At 34.4% G+C, this 11,243-nt stretch overlaps 4 protein-coding genes across 10 annotated transcripts; 3 read left to right on the forward strand and 1 right to left on the reverse strand.

The window, feature by feature from the left end:
- The first annotated feature begins 65 nt into the window (after positions 1 to 65).
- Positions 66 to 4,635, forward strand: LOC136342332 (probable protein phosphatase CG10417). 4 transcript variants are annotated; one of them, XR_010732625.1, is made up of 12 exons: positions 66 to 310; positions 691 to 915; positions 974 to 1,168; positions 1,224 to 1,404; positions 1,459 to 1,695; positions 2,029 to 2,193; positions 2,439 to 2,687; positions 2,742 to 2,930; positions 3,257 to 3,420; positions 3,477 to 3,712; positions 3,774 to 3,796; positions 4,111 to 4,635. XR_010732625.1 is itself a non-coding variant. In XM_066288016.1 (11 exons), the coding sequence occupies exons 1-10, from the start codon at positions 200 to 202 to the stop codon at positions 3,666 to 3,668; spliced, it is 1,908 nt and encodes a 635-aa protein (XP_066144113.1). In that variant the 5' UTR covers positions 66 to 199; the 3' UTR covers positions 3,669 to 3,712; positions 3,774 to 4,046. The 4 variants fall into 4 exon arrangements, 3 of the variants coding, with proteins under 3 accessions (XP_066144113.1, XP_066144127.1, XP_066144136.1); XM_066288016.1 differs by lacking the exon at positions 4,111 to 4,635 and having other exon boundaries at positions 3,774 to 4,046; XM_066288030.1 differs by lacking the exon at positions 4,111 to 4,635 and having other exon boundaries at positions 1,459 to 1,689; positions 3,774 to 4,046.
- On the reverse strand, positions 3,774 to 5,631 carry IFT20 (intraflagellar transport 20). The gene is made up of 3 exons (XM_066288346.1): positions 5,185 to 5,631; positions 4,799 to 4,953; positions 3,774 to 4,745 (listed from the first exon to the last, which is right to left on the reverse strand). Exons 1-3 carry the CDS (start codon positions 5,303 to 5,305, stop codon positions 4,632 to 4,634), a joined length of 390 nt encoding a protein of 129 aa, XP_066144443.1. The 5' UTR covers positions 5,306 to 5,631; the 3' UTR covers positions 3,774 to 4,631.
- A 167-nt stretch (positions 5,632 to 5,798) lies between these two features.
- On the forward strand, positions 5,799 to 8,679 carry LOC136342303 (nitric oxide-associated protein 1). 2 transcript variants are annotated; one of them, XM_066287980.1, is made up of 6 exons: positions 5,800 to 6,629; positions 6,682 to 7,156; positions 7,478 to 7,843; positions 7,897 to 8,155; positions 8,210 to 8,430; positions 8,491 to 8,679. In XM_066287980.1, exons 1-6 carry the CDS (start codon positions 5,940 to 5,942, stop codon positions 8,652 to 8,654), a joined length of 2,175 nt encoding a protein of 724 aa, XP_066144077.1. In that variant the 5' UTR covers positions 5,800 to 5,939; the 3' UTR covers positions 8,655 to 8,679. The 2 variants fall into 2 exon arrangements, with proteins under 2 accessions (XP_066144086.1, XP_066144077.1); XM_066287989.1 differs by lacking the exon at positions 7,478 to 7,843 and having other exon boundaries at positions 5,799 to 6,629.
- Positions 8,680 to 9,116: 437 nt separating this feature from the next.
- On the forward strand, positions 9,117 to 11,042 carry LOC136342410 (eukaryotic translation initiation factor 3 subunit G-like). Of its 3 annotated transcripts, none has more exons than XM_066288193.1 (5): positions 9,117 to 9,207; positions 9,590 to 9,735; positions 10,157 to 10,370; positions 10,424 to 10,555; positions 10,615 to 11,042. In XM_066288193.1, the coding sequence occupies exons 1-5, from the start codon at positions 9,183 to 9,185 to the stop codon at positions 10,986 to 10,988; spliced, it is 891 nt and encodes a 296-aa protein (XP_066144290.1). In that variant the 5' UTR covers positions 9,117 to 9,182; the 3' UTR covers positions 10,989 to 11,042. The 3 variants fall into 3 exon arrangements, with proteins under 3 accessions (XP_066144290.1, XP_066144299.1, XP_066144280.1); XM_066288202.1 differs by lacking the exon at positions 9,117 to 9,207 and adding an exon at positions 9,330 to 9,448; XM_066288183.1 differs by lacking the exon at positions 9,117 to 9,207 and adding an exon at positions 9,384 to 9,470.
- The last annotated feature ends 201 nt before the right edge of the window (positions 11,043 to 11,243 follow it).

Genomic DNA, 11,243 nt, shown 5'->3' on the forward strand with positions numbered 1-11,243 from the left:
TTATCATCCTCTTATCCACCATTTTGATTTTGCTGCGTCGCATGTCTTCAATGTCAAAATCTCGAAATCCTCATTTTCGCAATGGCATCAATTGGCAATTTTGGCAAGTCAATTATGAGCGGGTAAAGTAAGATTAGAGCCGGTTTTATTCCTAGATATATTCCCCCATTCATTAAGAAACCACGTTAAACGCGAAAAAATGGGTTCGTATTTGTCAGAACCAGTTACAGAAAAAATTTCAACAGATGAGTCCAACGATAAATTAACCTATGGAGCAAGTTCCATGCAAGGATGGCGAATAAGCCAAGAGGTAAGGCATTATAATACTTACGTTTATCGGTTGTTTTTATCCCCTATCATGGTAATTTCATACCACAATATGAATACTTTGCTTAGAATCGTGTAAAACATTAATTGCAACCTTCCATCATCTGCATTAACAACCCATATTATTGAATTTATTGTCTTGACAAGACGTTGCTTGAATCACGTTTTTATGGTTGTTTTAGAAGTACATTTCTATAGTTTTTGTATTAAATGCATCAATACCACACGCAAATTTTTTCAATACCTAAATTTTCGGCGAGAAACTATTTTCACTTTTGGCGGGAGCACAGAAAATTTCTGACTTCTAACTACTAAATTTCATTTTCTCAAAGGTGCACTGATTATATTCTTTACAATTTTCAGGATGCACATAATACAATCCTGGACTTTGAAGAAAACACTTCATTTTTCGCAGTATATGATGGGCATGGAGGCCACGAAGTTGCTCAGTACTGTTCTCAGAAATTGCCCCAGTACATTAGAGACACTGAAGCATATAAAAAGGGTGATATTGAACAAGCCCTTATAGATGGGTTTTTGGGATTTGATTCCACCATTGCTACACCTGAAGTTGTATCTATTTTAAAGGTATTTATTTGAGATGTAGTGGATAACTGTTCTCTAGAGAATTTTTTTGGTGGCATAGGAAATAGCAAGTGAAAAGGAAGCTGAAGAATCTGATGAGGAAGAGAATTACCATAACCTATATGAGGAAGCTTCAATGCCTATTGAGAAGGTCATAGAGAAATACACAAATTTAGTGAATCCAACACTGAACAGTTTAAAAAAAGGAGAGAAGTTACCTAAAAGTCCTATGATAAGTGCAAAGAAGGACAGTTCTGTAAGCACAAAAAATAATTCTGAAATTACCATGTTCTTCATTTTAAGTTTGTTAGGTCGCATCAGCCTCAAGTTCCACTGCTGATGCTGACAGCAACTTAATTGATGCGCCACAAAACAGCAGTAGCAGTAATAATCATTGTGAGGCTGAGGCTGGGTGTAGCGGTAGCAGTAAATCTGAACCAGATAGCAGTTCAGCCACCAATGGAGACATAAATAGAGGTAAAAAAAAAGGAGGTAATATCAATGGATTCAAACCTCAAGCAAACCAACAAAATATTTCTGTTGTAGTTGAAGATATAAAGAATGTCTCAGATATCACACCCACTTCAAATGGCCCTATTCCTGATATTGAAATCTCAAGTCCTGGAAACATGCAGGCTAATGAAGCAGACACTAATCCTCCTTCAGATAAAATGGAAGTTAGTGAAAGTAAGAAACAGGAAGATGGAGACGTTAAAGAAGAAACTCCCAAAGATGGTGTAAGAAGTTCTGTGAATGGAGACATTGTCAGCATTAAAGGTAAAGGTATGTGTGGGTTGTGGGTGTGGACTGTTAGAATTGTAATAGAAGTCAATAATGTTTTCAATTAGTATATTTTTTTGATAAAAGACTTGATTTTTATAGACTTTTTTCCCTTAGCTTCCTTAATTAAGATGTCACATAAAAAAACTCAACTAGTGCTCTTTATTTAGCTACTTTTAATGAAATATTAGATGAACAAAAGTACAAAAAGAATCTTAAGAAATATTTCTAAAGGAGAACTTATTCATTTTGAAAGTATATACTCTATTAAATTGTTGCCTCCTGATATGATATGTTCTTTTGATTGCATGATTTTTTTATTTCTTTTGAATTTAGGCAAATCGCCCATGAAGAAGCCCTTGCAAAAGACACCTGAGAAAAGTGCAAGGCCAACAAGAAATGCCGCTCAATTGTACAAAAAATTGTTAGATTTCAAACCAGATAGTGACGAGGAGGAAGATACAGAAGATGAAGAAGATAAGACTTTTGTAGAGCCAGAAGGTAAAGCCAAAATTTGAATGAAATAATGTCAGAATGGAATCGAAGAGTTAGTTTTTGTGCTACTGTTAGGATTTGTACCAAATAATGCTCCATTGTTCAAATTGAAATGGGAGAAATGGGAAAAAAAACTAAATGGAAACTGAGATCAGTTTTTTTATGTTGAATTTCAGCAGTTGCAAAACTCTTGCACAACTATCACTTCCGTCAAATGTGGTTATTATTTCTATTATTTGTGTTGTTTGAAGTCAATTCCGATGAAGACGAGGAAGAAGCTGACGGCTCTGGCAACAGCAGCGACGGAGACGATGAAGACGATGGTGAGGAAGAGGAAGAAGAACTGGATGAAGATGGTCAGCATGAACTTGAATTTGCTAGAACCATTAAAGAAGAACCTGGCTCAGATAGTGGTTGTACCGCTGTGGTTGCAATTTTAAAAGGTCGCGATTTATACGTTGCCAATGCAGGAGATTCCAGATGTGTTGTTTGTAGAAACGGCAAGTTATACTTGGTCTTAATTATTTTAATGCTAAAGTTTTATTGATGAATAGGTCAAGCAGTGGAAATGTCGTTTGATCATAAGCCTGAAGACGCACCAGAACGTGCGCGCATAGTAAATGCAGGCGGCAAAGTGACATCCGACGGCAGGGTGAATGGAGGACTGAACTTGAGCAGGGCGATTGGCGATCATGCCTATAAGGAAAATAAAGATCTTAGCGCAAGGGAACAAATGATTACTGGTAGGCATTTGATCGTAAAAGTTAAAAGCAAAAAAGAGGAATTAAAAAACCTGAAACTAAATCTTACAAAACATAAATTTGAAGTGGTTGTGTTAAAAAAATGCATTTTTAACCTTTTAATTAAATTGAACAAAATTAAATATAATATTTAGTTTGTAGTTAGTAATTGAACTAGCGCATTTCTTTTGCTTTCTACATTTTCAATTCTACTGTTCTAGTATTTGGATCGCGTCTTTAAGGTATCTTAGCACATTTATATATTCAGAAACATATGACCCCATTAACTATCTCAAAATTATCATAACTATCAAAGCTTTATTTTTCAGCACTACCGGATATAAAAAAGCTAGAAATTAACCCCGGCGAAGACGAATTCATGGTATTGGCATGCGATGGCATTTGGAATTATATGTCAAATCAGGAAGTAGTCGATTTTGTAAAGTCTAGAATCGAAGAAAGTTCCGATAAAGTTTCGCATATATGCGAAGAAGTATATGTAACAGTGTTGCTAAGTAATTATAATCCTAAACGTTTCTCTATGTTTAGATGTTTGATCACTGTCTGGCCCCCAATACAATGGGTGATGGAACTGGCTGCGATAACATGACCGTGATAATCGTCAAATTTAAATCAACAATGAAAAAGCGGTTGATGAGCCCCGAGCCTTCAAATTCCGGAGACACCGAAGCGAAACGTGCTAAGACTGAAGAGCCCCAATCCATCGACACTTCGTCATGAAAAAATCCCACTACAACTGTAGCCAGTAGTAGGGCAATTTTTGTGTAATGTACCTCTGAGGTAGTCTCTTACAACTGCAAATAACTCGATTTATTTTATTTACAGGAAAAAATGCGGATTTAATAAGGGTAAAGTATTAAGAAAATATTAAATAATCTAAAAGGGATGCATCTTGGGAGCGTTTATGATATTTTAGAAATTACTTTTAGTTTTTTAAGTTTTATCGTTTCCTTCGCTTTTTGTTTTTAACTCCTAATTTAGGCAATTCCATTTATGTTCTAATATCTATTACCTAGTCCCTTAATAGACCATGATTTGATGTAACTTTTCCTTATTGTATGTGTTTTCAGAATGAACAATTAAAACATTATTAGTTTATTTATTTGCCGTTTACTATAACTCTATGGGATTCAAATTGAATATTTCACTTTCTTTATTTCAGTACCTATGTAATAAACAGAAAACAAATAACATGCACCTCACAAAGTCAAGGTTGTCGTGGTTTACGGGTTACAAGGGGGTGATATGCGACGATTCCATATACAAGAAATACCTCAATATAAAGGTTTTCTATTAACAATCCTATAATCAGGGTTTCAATTAATATTTATTTTGGGTAGTTACAACGTCAATATGGGTTTAAGGCACCAATTGGCTCATAGCTAAAATGAAAGAATAAACTTAAGCTACAAATTAAGTCTCACCAGTTGGCAAAGAAATAAAACTGTAGAACAAGATATTAGGCAACTGTAATAACCTAAGGATACAATAATTAGTCATGCATTTTGAAGTGTCTAGTTCGCCTTCACTGGTATTTTAATCATACTTTTCTGGACAATGCAAATACCTACGTTACATTATTGCAGCTCTAGGTAGCAACCATGTATAGGATATTTTTCTAAACGCAAATTACTTTTACCACTGTATTATTTGTTGTACTTGAATAAATTATTTAGTAGAATTTTAATAGTGTGTTAATTGCGTTATTAGTTCATTCTGCTCCATCTCAGTTTTCTTCAGAGAGTTTACTTGAATTTTTAGTCTTTCCAATTCCATTGAAGCCTCGTTTATTATTGCCTAAAAGAGTGCTAGAAAATTGTTAATTTAAACTAAAATTGCAGATTTTCTACATGTAATTGTTGTTGATTATGTTCCTTTTGCTTCTCCATTCCTTGGAGTAAGTTTCGAGCACCTATGGCTTTAATTTTTTGCTTCTCGATTTTTTGACTCAGTTCCTCCACCATTGATACGAATTTGTGTGCGATTCTTTGGAATTCATCTATTTCTAAAACATTGAAAAGGAAATTAAAGATACGTTTTTTGATATTTTTAGTGATACCACAGATTGTAATTCACACTCCTTGTTGGTTGCATCGTCTTTAACTTTTACATGGGCATCTTGTACATTATTTAAACTAATATTAAATTTGGAACAAAAGACACAAGACGATTCTTGTATAAATGAACGACTCTTGATGGACCATTTTTCTTTCTACAGTTTTATAAATTTACCTACTTTCTATATAAATAGAGCATTCTTCCTTCAAATCGTTTGTCTGCTTATAGTTTTCTGGATTTAAAATACAAATTTTATCAATTTCATTGAAATATATTCCGTAAGAATGGAGATCAGACATTTTTATTCGTTTTGAGTGAATTTGTTTACAACGCTGACAGGTAACTATGGCAACGAATATATTAGAAATGTCTCCATACAACTATGCCTGTATGCAAAGGACGAATATGAAAATGTGACAATGTTGTGAAAGATGCATTTTTTTGTATGATCTTACTCTTAAGTGTAAACGAACTAAATTTAATTCATATTAAATTTTTAACTATTGTTCTATATTTAATAAATAACAGTACTCAAAGACGCATCTTTCCAAATTCAATAAAAGGAAAAATATGAGAAAGGGAAAAAGATTCCGATCATAACGAGGCTTCATTGCTGCTGCTATTTCGAAAAATCAAGGTTCTGTATATAAGAAAAGAGGTGTTAAATGACACTCCTGACAAATGTTAAAATTAACATTGGACACACTATGTTGAAATAATATAGTTGTAAAATGTGTATATCTTTCTTTGTTTGGTACATAAGTTCTTATGGTCATTAATGATATGAAACAGAAACAAAAATACCGTGAAGTAACTTCAACCTCACAAAACCATGTTTTGATTTTGTGATTGATTTTTTTCAAATTTAATACATTTAACTTTGCTTTTCACCCAATTTTATTAGAATTTAATACCCACAGAAAGTATAGAAGAATGCTCCTATTAAAGCGTTTTCAAAAAAACATCTTAAACCAAAACTATTACCGAATTTGCACCTCATCATTAAACAACACTAAAGCAAAACTGGATCAGAAGGATGGCGTAGAACCTTCTGAGGCATTTATTAAGGAATACGAAGAAAAACTCTTGTACAATAGTGTGATTGATTGGAGCAAACCCAAAAGTACATATCAGCAAAACTTGATTGCAATGAAAATGCGGCAAAACCTTGAACGGCAAATTAAGGCTGCACTGCAAACTGTCCGACCTCTACCAGTTTCCTTAAAATATTTCTGTGAAGAAAAGTCAACTAATAGTAGTAACACTATCCCACAAACACTTCAAGAAGATTTTGACAAGCATACTCAAAGCTTAGATTATACCACAAAGTTTCCTTATATTAATATAAACTCTAAAGTAGAAGATGACACCAAACCAATAAAACCTGTGAACATTAATACAATAAAAGAAGAATTGAAAGCAAAGAAAGAAATCTTAGACAAAAGCCCAGACAACTGGATGACATATTATGAAAATTATGAAAAAGATTTAAAAGATATAGAAAGTAAATCCATAGTTGATTGGCAAGCTGAAGGTTCAAATATAAATTTTGGTACCGCAGATCCAAGATGCCCTATAAGTAGCACATCTTGTGGGGGTTGTGGAGCATACTTACATTGTAAGGTAATATTTGCTTTAGTTAGATCTATAAAAAATTTTAAAAAATGTCATTTAGGATGCAGCTATACCAGGCTATATTCCATCAGAAATTTTCAAAAACTCATTCACATCGGCAGGAGCAAATTTAGAGTCAATTTATTGCCAACGTTGCCATTTTTTAAAGGAGTACAACATAGCTCTGCAAGTGAGGGTCTCAGCAGATGATTACCCTAAAGTTCTAAAAAGCATATCTTTTAATTCAAGCCTTGTGCTTCTATTAGTAGATTTAATAGATTTTCCATGTTCAATATGGCCTGGACTGGCAGATATACTTGGGCCAAAATCCAGAATTGTTGTTGTGGGGAACAAATTAGATTTGTTGCCTAAGGATGATCATCATTACCTTGCAAGAATCAAGCAGCTGCTCATTGATAATTTAAGATTGAGTGGTTTTGGAAATAGCAACATTAAGCATGTAGAACTTATTTCTGCTAAGACAGGATATGGGATTGAAAATTTGATTTCATCTCTACATGAAATAAAAATCAAAGGTAGGTTTATATTGCTATAGTTGTAAAACAATAGATTGATGTTGAGCAATATTTAATATAAAGAAGTAATGGAGGGACCACAGGCTTTAGATCCTGACTGCATAATTTTCAGCAAAACGACATAAAAATACCTTGAAGTGGCATAAATTGGTCAGGTAGTTCTCTAAACTGCCTTGAAATACCTTCAATATGTACACCAAAATACTATGACAATCTCCTATTCTTTTTAGATATTAAAGTGTTATTTATTTTGAGGTCTACTTAATTTTTCTTCAGATTTTTTAGGAACAACTTACTAATATTTTCTACCGATTTTCACAGGCGATGTCTACATTGTTGGCACTACAAATGTAGGCAAATCGAGCCTTTTCAATTTATTACTAAAATCGGATTTCTGCAAAATTCAAGCGGCAGATCTGATTCAAAAAGCTACTACTAGCCCATGGCCTGGTACGACATTAAATCTGCTTAAATTCCCAATCACGAAATTCTCAGGTTATCGTTTGCATGCCCGCAATAAACGTTTAGAAAAATTGAGAGAAATTGAAAAAAGGGCTGAGCAGGTTAGCAAGGAAGCTTTGTTGTCTTACAATAAGGCAAAATATGCAACCCCAATGGGTATTGTTGAAAGAACTGTTGACCATTTGACGCCTTTGACTGAACAGTCAGACACTTTTTCCACTAAGGGTAGAATCAAGAGTTTTTTGTAAAAGAACTTGAAATAAATGTAAATTTTCAAGGGAGTTTCAACATGTCAGGACAAACTAGGTTGGGAATAAATGAGAAAAGCCCCGAATTTGCCTTCGGAAAATGGTGCTATGACACGCCAGGTGTAGTGCATCCTGATCAAATTCTGCATTTACTCACGACGGAGGAGCTTGTACAAACTCTCCCTAGAGAGATAATCAGGGCAGAAACATTTTGCGTGAAACCTGGAACCTCTTTGTTTATCGCAGGGCTGGCTCGGCTTGACTACATTCAAGGAAGCGACTCCATAAGGTAGACATGAAGAATTATTTTGTGACCGCAAATCAACTAAATATCGCACTGCAGATTAACAGTGTTTCGAGCCAATTCTCTTCCAATCACATTCTGTAAACTTGAAAAAGCAGACTCCATATATCAAGAGCTTTTAGGAAGTGATTTGTTTGTTGTACCAATCTTTAAAGGAGATCGTAAAGAAAAATGGCCGGGTTTAGAGCTGGCTAAGTCGTTTAAAATTTTCGGAAAATCAAGAAGGGAATCCAGCTATGATGTAGTCTTATCCAATGCTGGTGAGACTGCATTTGTACATGTTGGGTGCTTCACTATTCATATTTATCTGAAATTTGCAGGTTGGGTAGCGGTAAACTGCGGATTAGCCAATTACGAATTTCAAGCTTGGACGCCCCAAAAACGAGGAGTTCATATACGGGATTGTCTTCTACCGAAAGCGGTGACTTTGCGGGGGAGGAGAATAAGAAAGAGTATCGCTTATAAGAAACACAGGTTTATTTAATTCTATATAAAGTTGTTTTAAATTAGCAGTGTTTTATTGCTGACATTAGTAAATTCATATGATTGATTAGAATTATGTTAATAATTTGACTTGATATTTAAAAATTTTTTGTTCATCTATAAAATGAATAATGGAAGCAAACAATTAAAGGTTTAAATTTTATTTAAAACATTATTAAACGTTAATTTCTTGCGAAGAAGGTGAAGGAATTTCTCTACATAAGTATACTAATAACATATTTTCTTTGACGTTTCTTTTAACAATCAATCATAAATAAAACAATCGGAATAGTGACGCCAATGAGACCAATTAACTTCCCAGATAAATAAGGAGCTATGTATGTGTCATTATTAATCAGCTATTCAAGTGATTGACTACTTGAGAACGCAACAGACCGAATGATGGTATTTTTTAAAATTAATCGTAGAAAAAAATATATTCGTAAGTTTACCTCTAGGCAACACCGCACCAGCTGGTTTGAAGAATAAGCGCTTGCAGTGGGTGATACGTGCTGAAGTCATTTTCTTAATGAATACATTTGAACACTTGGAAAGTAAGAAGAACCGTTCTAGTTACTTATCTTGTGCTTATCAAATTTGGAATAACGTATTAGTAATTATTTGAAAAGTCTAAATCCGATGAATTATACAAAAAAATTGTGTTTCTATTTTTTTTTGTCCGAAATTGACTTTTAGATGATTTTGGACCACATCTTATTAACACCGTGTAGCTATCCCAAGTCAAAAGTTGGCAACACTGCTATTGACTGCAAAAACGAACGCACTGCTTGCATGGTAGTTGGTTTCCTTTCCCTTCGTATATTTTTTATTATATCTTATATCTAATCTCATTAATTCAATCTGGATATTCACTGCACAAAATTTAGTGTTATTTTAACCCTCAAAATATTAAATTAAATTCATCAATTTCAATAGTGAATATGCCGGCAGTAGAGGAGGTGAAATCCAGCTGGGCGGATGAAGTGGAATTGGAAGAAGGCTCTTTACCTCCTTCTACAGAAGTCGTCCACAACGGTCAGAAAATAGTTACAGAATATCAAAAAACTGAGGGCAATAAGAAGGTATTGATATATTTAAAATACCATTAGATATTTATGATTCCTTTAACACTAATAATGTACGAACATAACCCTACTTCTGTTTACATTCCAACTTGGTGCCAGCTGCAAGGCCTAAACTCCACTTAATTTATTTGTATAGTGGGTGCTCACAAGTGTTATGCCCAGAGCTAAGTAAACATATGAATCAAATCAAAGCCCTGATTCTAGAGGAATATGCGAGTGTGAATATGAACTTTTTGGTGCTGTTGATTGGTCAACAAATTTCATACACCACGTTTGTTACGTGTTTTGAATTCTCCATTGTCATTTCATCCAACTAACATAACAATGTAAAAGCTATTATACAATAACTCAGAACGTTATTAATTTATCAGAGTATTAAAACTTTTTATCAAACATCTAAGACTGAGTTTGGCTTTAGGTAAAAATTGTGCGGACATACAAAATTGAAAAACGCATCGTCTCAAAGTCGATTGCATTGAGAAAAACTTGGAAGAAATTTGGTGAATCTGCTGATGATAAATTGGGTCCAAATCCAGCCACAACGATAGTTGGAGAAGATGTGTACATGCAGTTCATCTCAAGCAAAGAAGAGGACAATAAACCTGAGGATGAAGGCCTTGACAAATTGAAAGGTTTGTTTATGTCACTAGTGAATGAATTGAATTTAATTTAAAATGTCCTAAAGCATTGGGAGATAAAAATGTGGTGAAGTGCCGTACCTGTGGGGGTGACCATTGGACATCTAAGTGCCCTTGGAAAGACACAATTCTTGCTGGGGGAAAATTGCCTGATGATAAGAAGCCTGCAGCTACTGGTGGTATGTTTAATTTATCATATTATTGTGACATAGCCTTAAGTTACTTTTTCGATATTTAGCTGGACCTGCTGCTGTCGAAGCCAACAAACCAGGCGGCTCAAAATATGTGCCCCCAAGCTTGAGAGATGGTGGTGCCAAACGAACTGATGGTCCCAATATGGCTCGCAGAGACGACAACTATTCTGCAATCCGCATAGCAAACCTCAGTGAATCAACTACTGAAATGGATTTGGAGGAGCTGGTAAAGCCATTTGGTCCTATTCATAAGTTGTTTTTGGCCAAGGACAAACAGACTGGCCAATGCAAGGGATTTGCCTACATTCACTTTAAGTTCAAAGGTGATGCCGCAATCGCCATTGCTAGGTTAAATGGCCATGGTTATGATCATCTTATTTTGACAGTAGACTGGTCAAAGCCCATGAATAACCAGTAATATATTATGAGAAATCATCTTTTATTTGTAAACAATAAATATTATTTCATTGAATAGCATTTTTTGTTTTCCCTGTTCCTTTTAATTACGTAACTTTACTTAACTGAATTATATTCTAATATTAAAAATTCAGACGTACGGTGTGACCCCCATTGTTCTCAAAACAACGCTCATAACATCCTGGAAAGTTAGCAATGCTGGCTTAAACAATGCAATCATTGTGGTTTAATTTAGTGATTTCAATTACAGTTCTGT

This window comes from Euwallacea fornicatus, chromosome 1 (assembly GCF_040115645.1).
Source record: "Euwallacea fornicatus isolate EFF26 chromosome 1, ASM4011564v1, whole genome shotgun sequence".
Classification (NCBI taxonomy): domain Eukaryota; kingdom Metazoa; phylum Arthropoda; class Insecta; order Coleoptera; family Curculionidae; genus Euwallacea; species Euwallacea fornicatus.

Excerpts from the sequence above, each read along its gene's own strand:
- LOC136342332 (XM_066288016.1), top strand. The coding sequence starts at position 200 with ATGGGTTCGTATTTGTCAGAACCAGTTACAGAAAAAATTTCAACAGAT. Across the intron at positions 2,194-2,438 it reads GACTTTTGTAGAGCCAGAAG|TCAATTCCGATGAAGACGAG; the intron begins GTAAAGCCAAAA and ends TGTTGTTTGAAG. Across the intron at positions 2,688-2,741 it reads ATGTGTTGTTTGTAGAAACG|GTCAAGCAGTGGAAATGTCG; the intron begins GCAAGTTATACT and ends ATTGATGAATAG.
- IFT20 (XM_066288346.1), bottom strand. The coding sequence starts at position 5,305 with ATGTCTGATCTCCATTCTTACGGAATATATTTCAATGAAATTGATAAA. Across the intron at positions 4,954-5,184 it reads ATGCTCTATTTATATAGAAA|AAATAGATGAATTCCAAAGA; the intron begins GTAGGTAAATTT and ends TCAATGTTTTAG. Across the intron at positions 4,746-4,798 it reads ATAATCAACAACAATTACAT|GCAATAATAAACGAGGCTTC; the intron begins GTAGAAAATCTG and ends GCACTCTTTTAG.
- LOC136342303 (XM_066287980.1), top strand. The coding sequence starts at position 5,940 with ATGCTCCTATTAAAGCGTTTTCAAAAAAACATCTTAAACCAAAACTAT. Across the intron at positions 7,844-7,896 it reads AGACACTTTTTCCACTAAGG|GGAGTTTCAACATGTCAGGA; the intron begins GTAGAATCAAGA and ends TAAATTTTCAAG. Across the intron at positions 8,156-8,209 it reads CAAGGAAGCGACTCCATAAG|ATTAACAGTGTTTCGAGCCA; the intron begins GTAGACATGAAG and ends ATCGCACTGCAG.
- LOC136342410 (XM_066288193.1), top strand. The coding sequence starts at position 9,183 with ATGAATACATTTGAACACTTGGAAA. Across the intron at positions 9,208-9,589 it reads TACATTTGAACACTTGGAAA|TGAATATGCCGGCAGTAGAG; the intron begins GTAAGAAGAACC and ends CAATTTCAATAG. Across the intron at positions 10,556-10,614 it reads GAAGCCTGCAGCTACTGGTG|CTGGACCTGCTGCTGTCGAA; the intron begins GTATGTTTAATT and ends TTCGATATTTAG.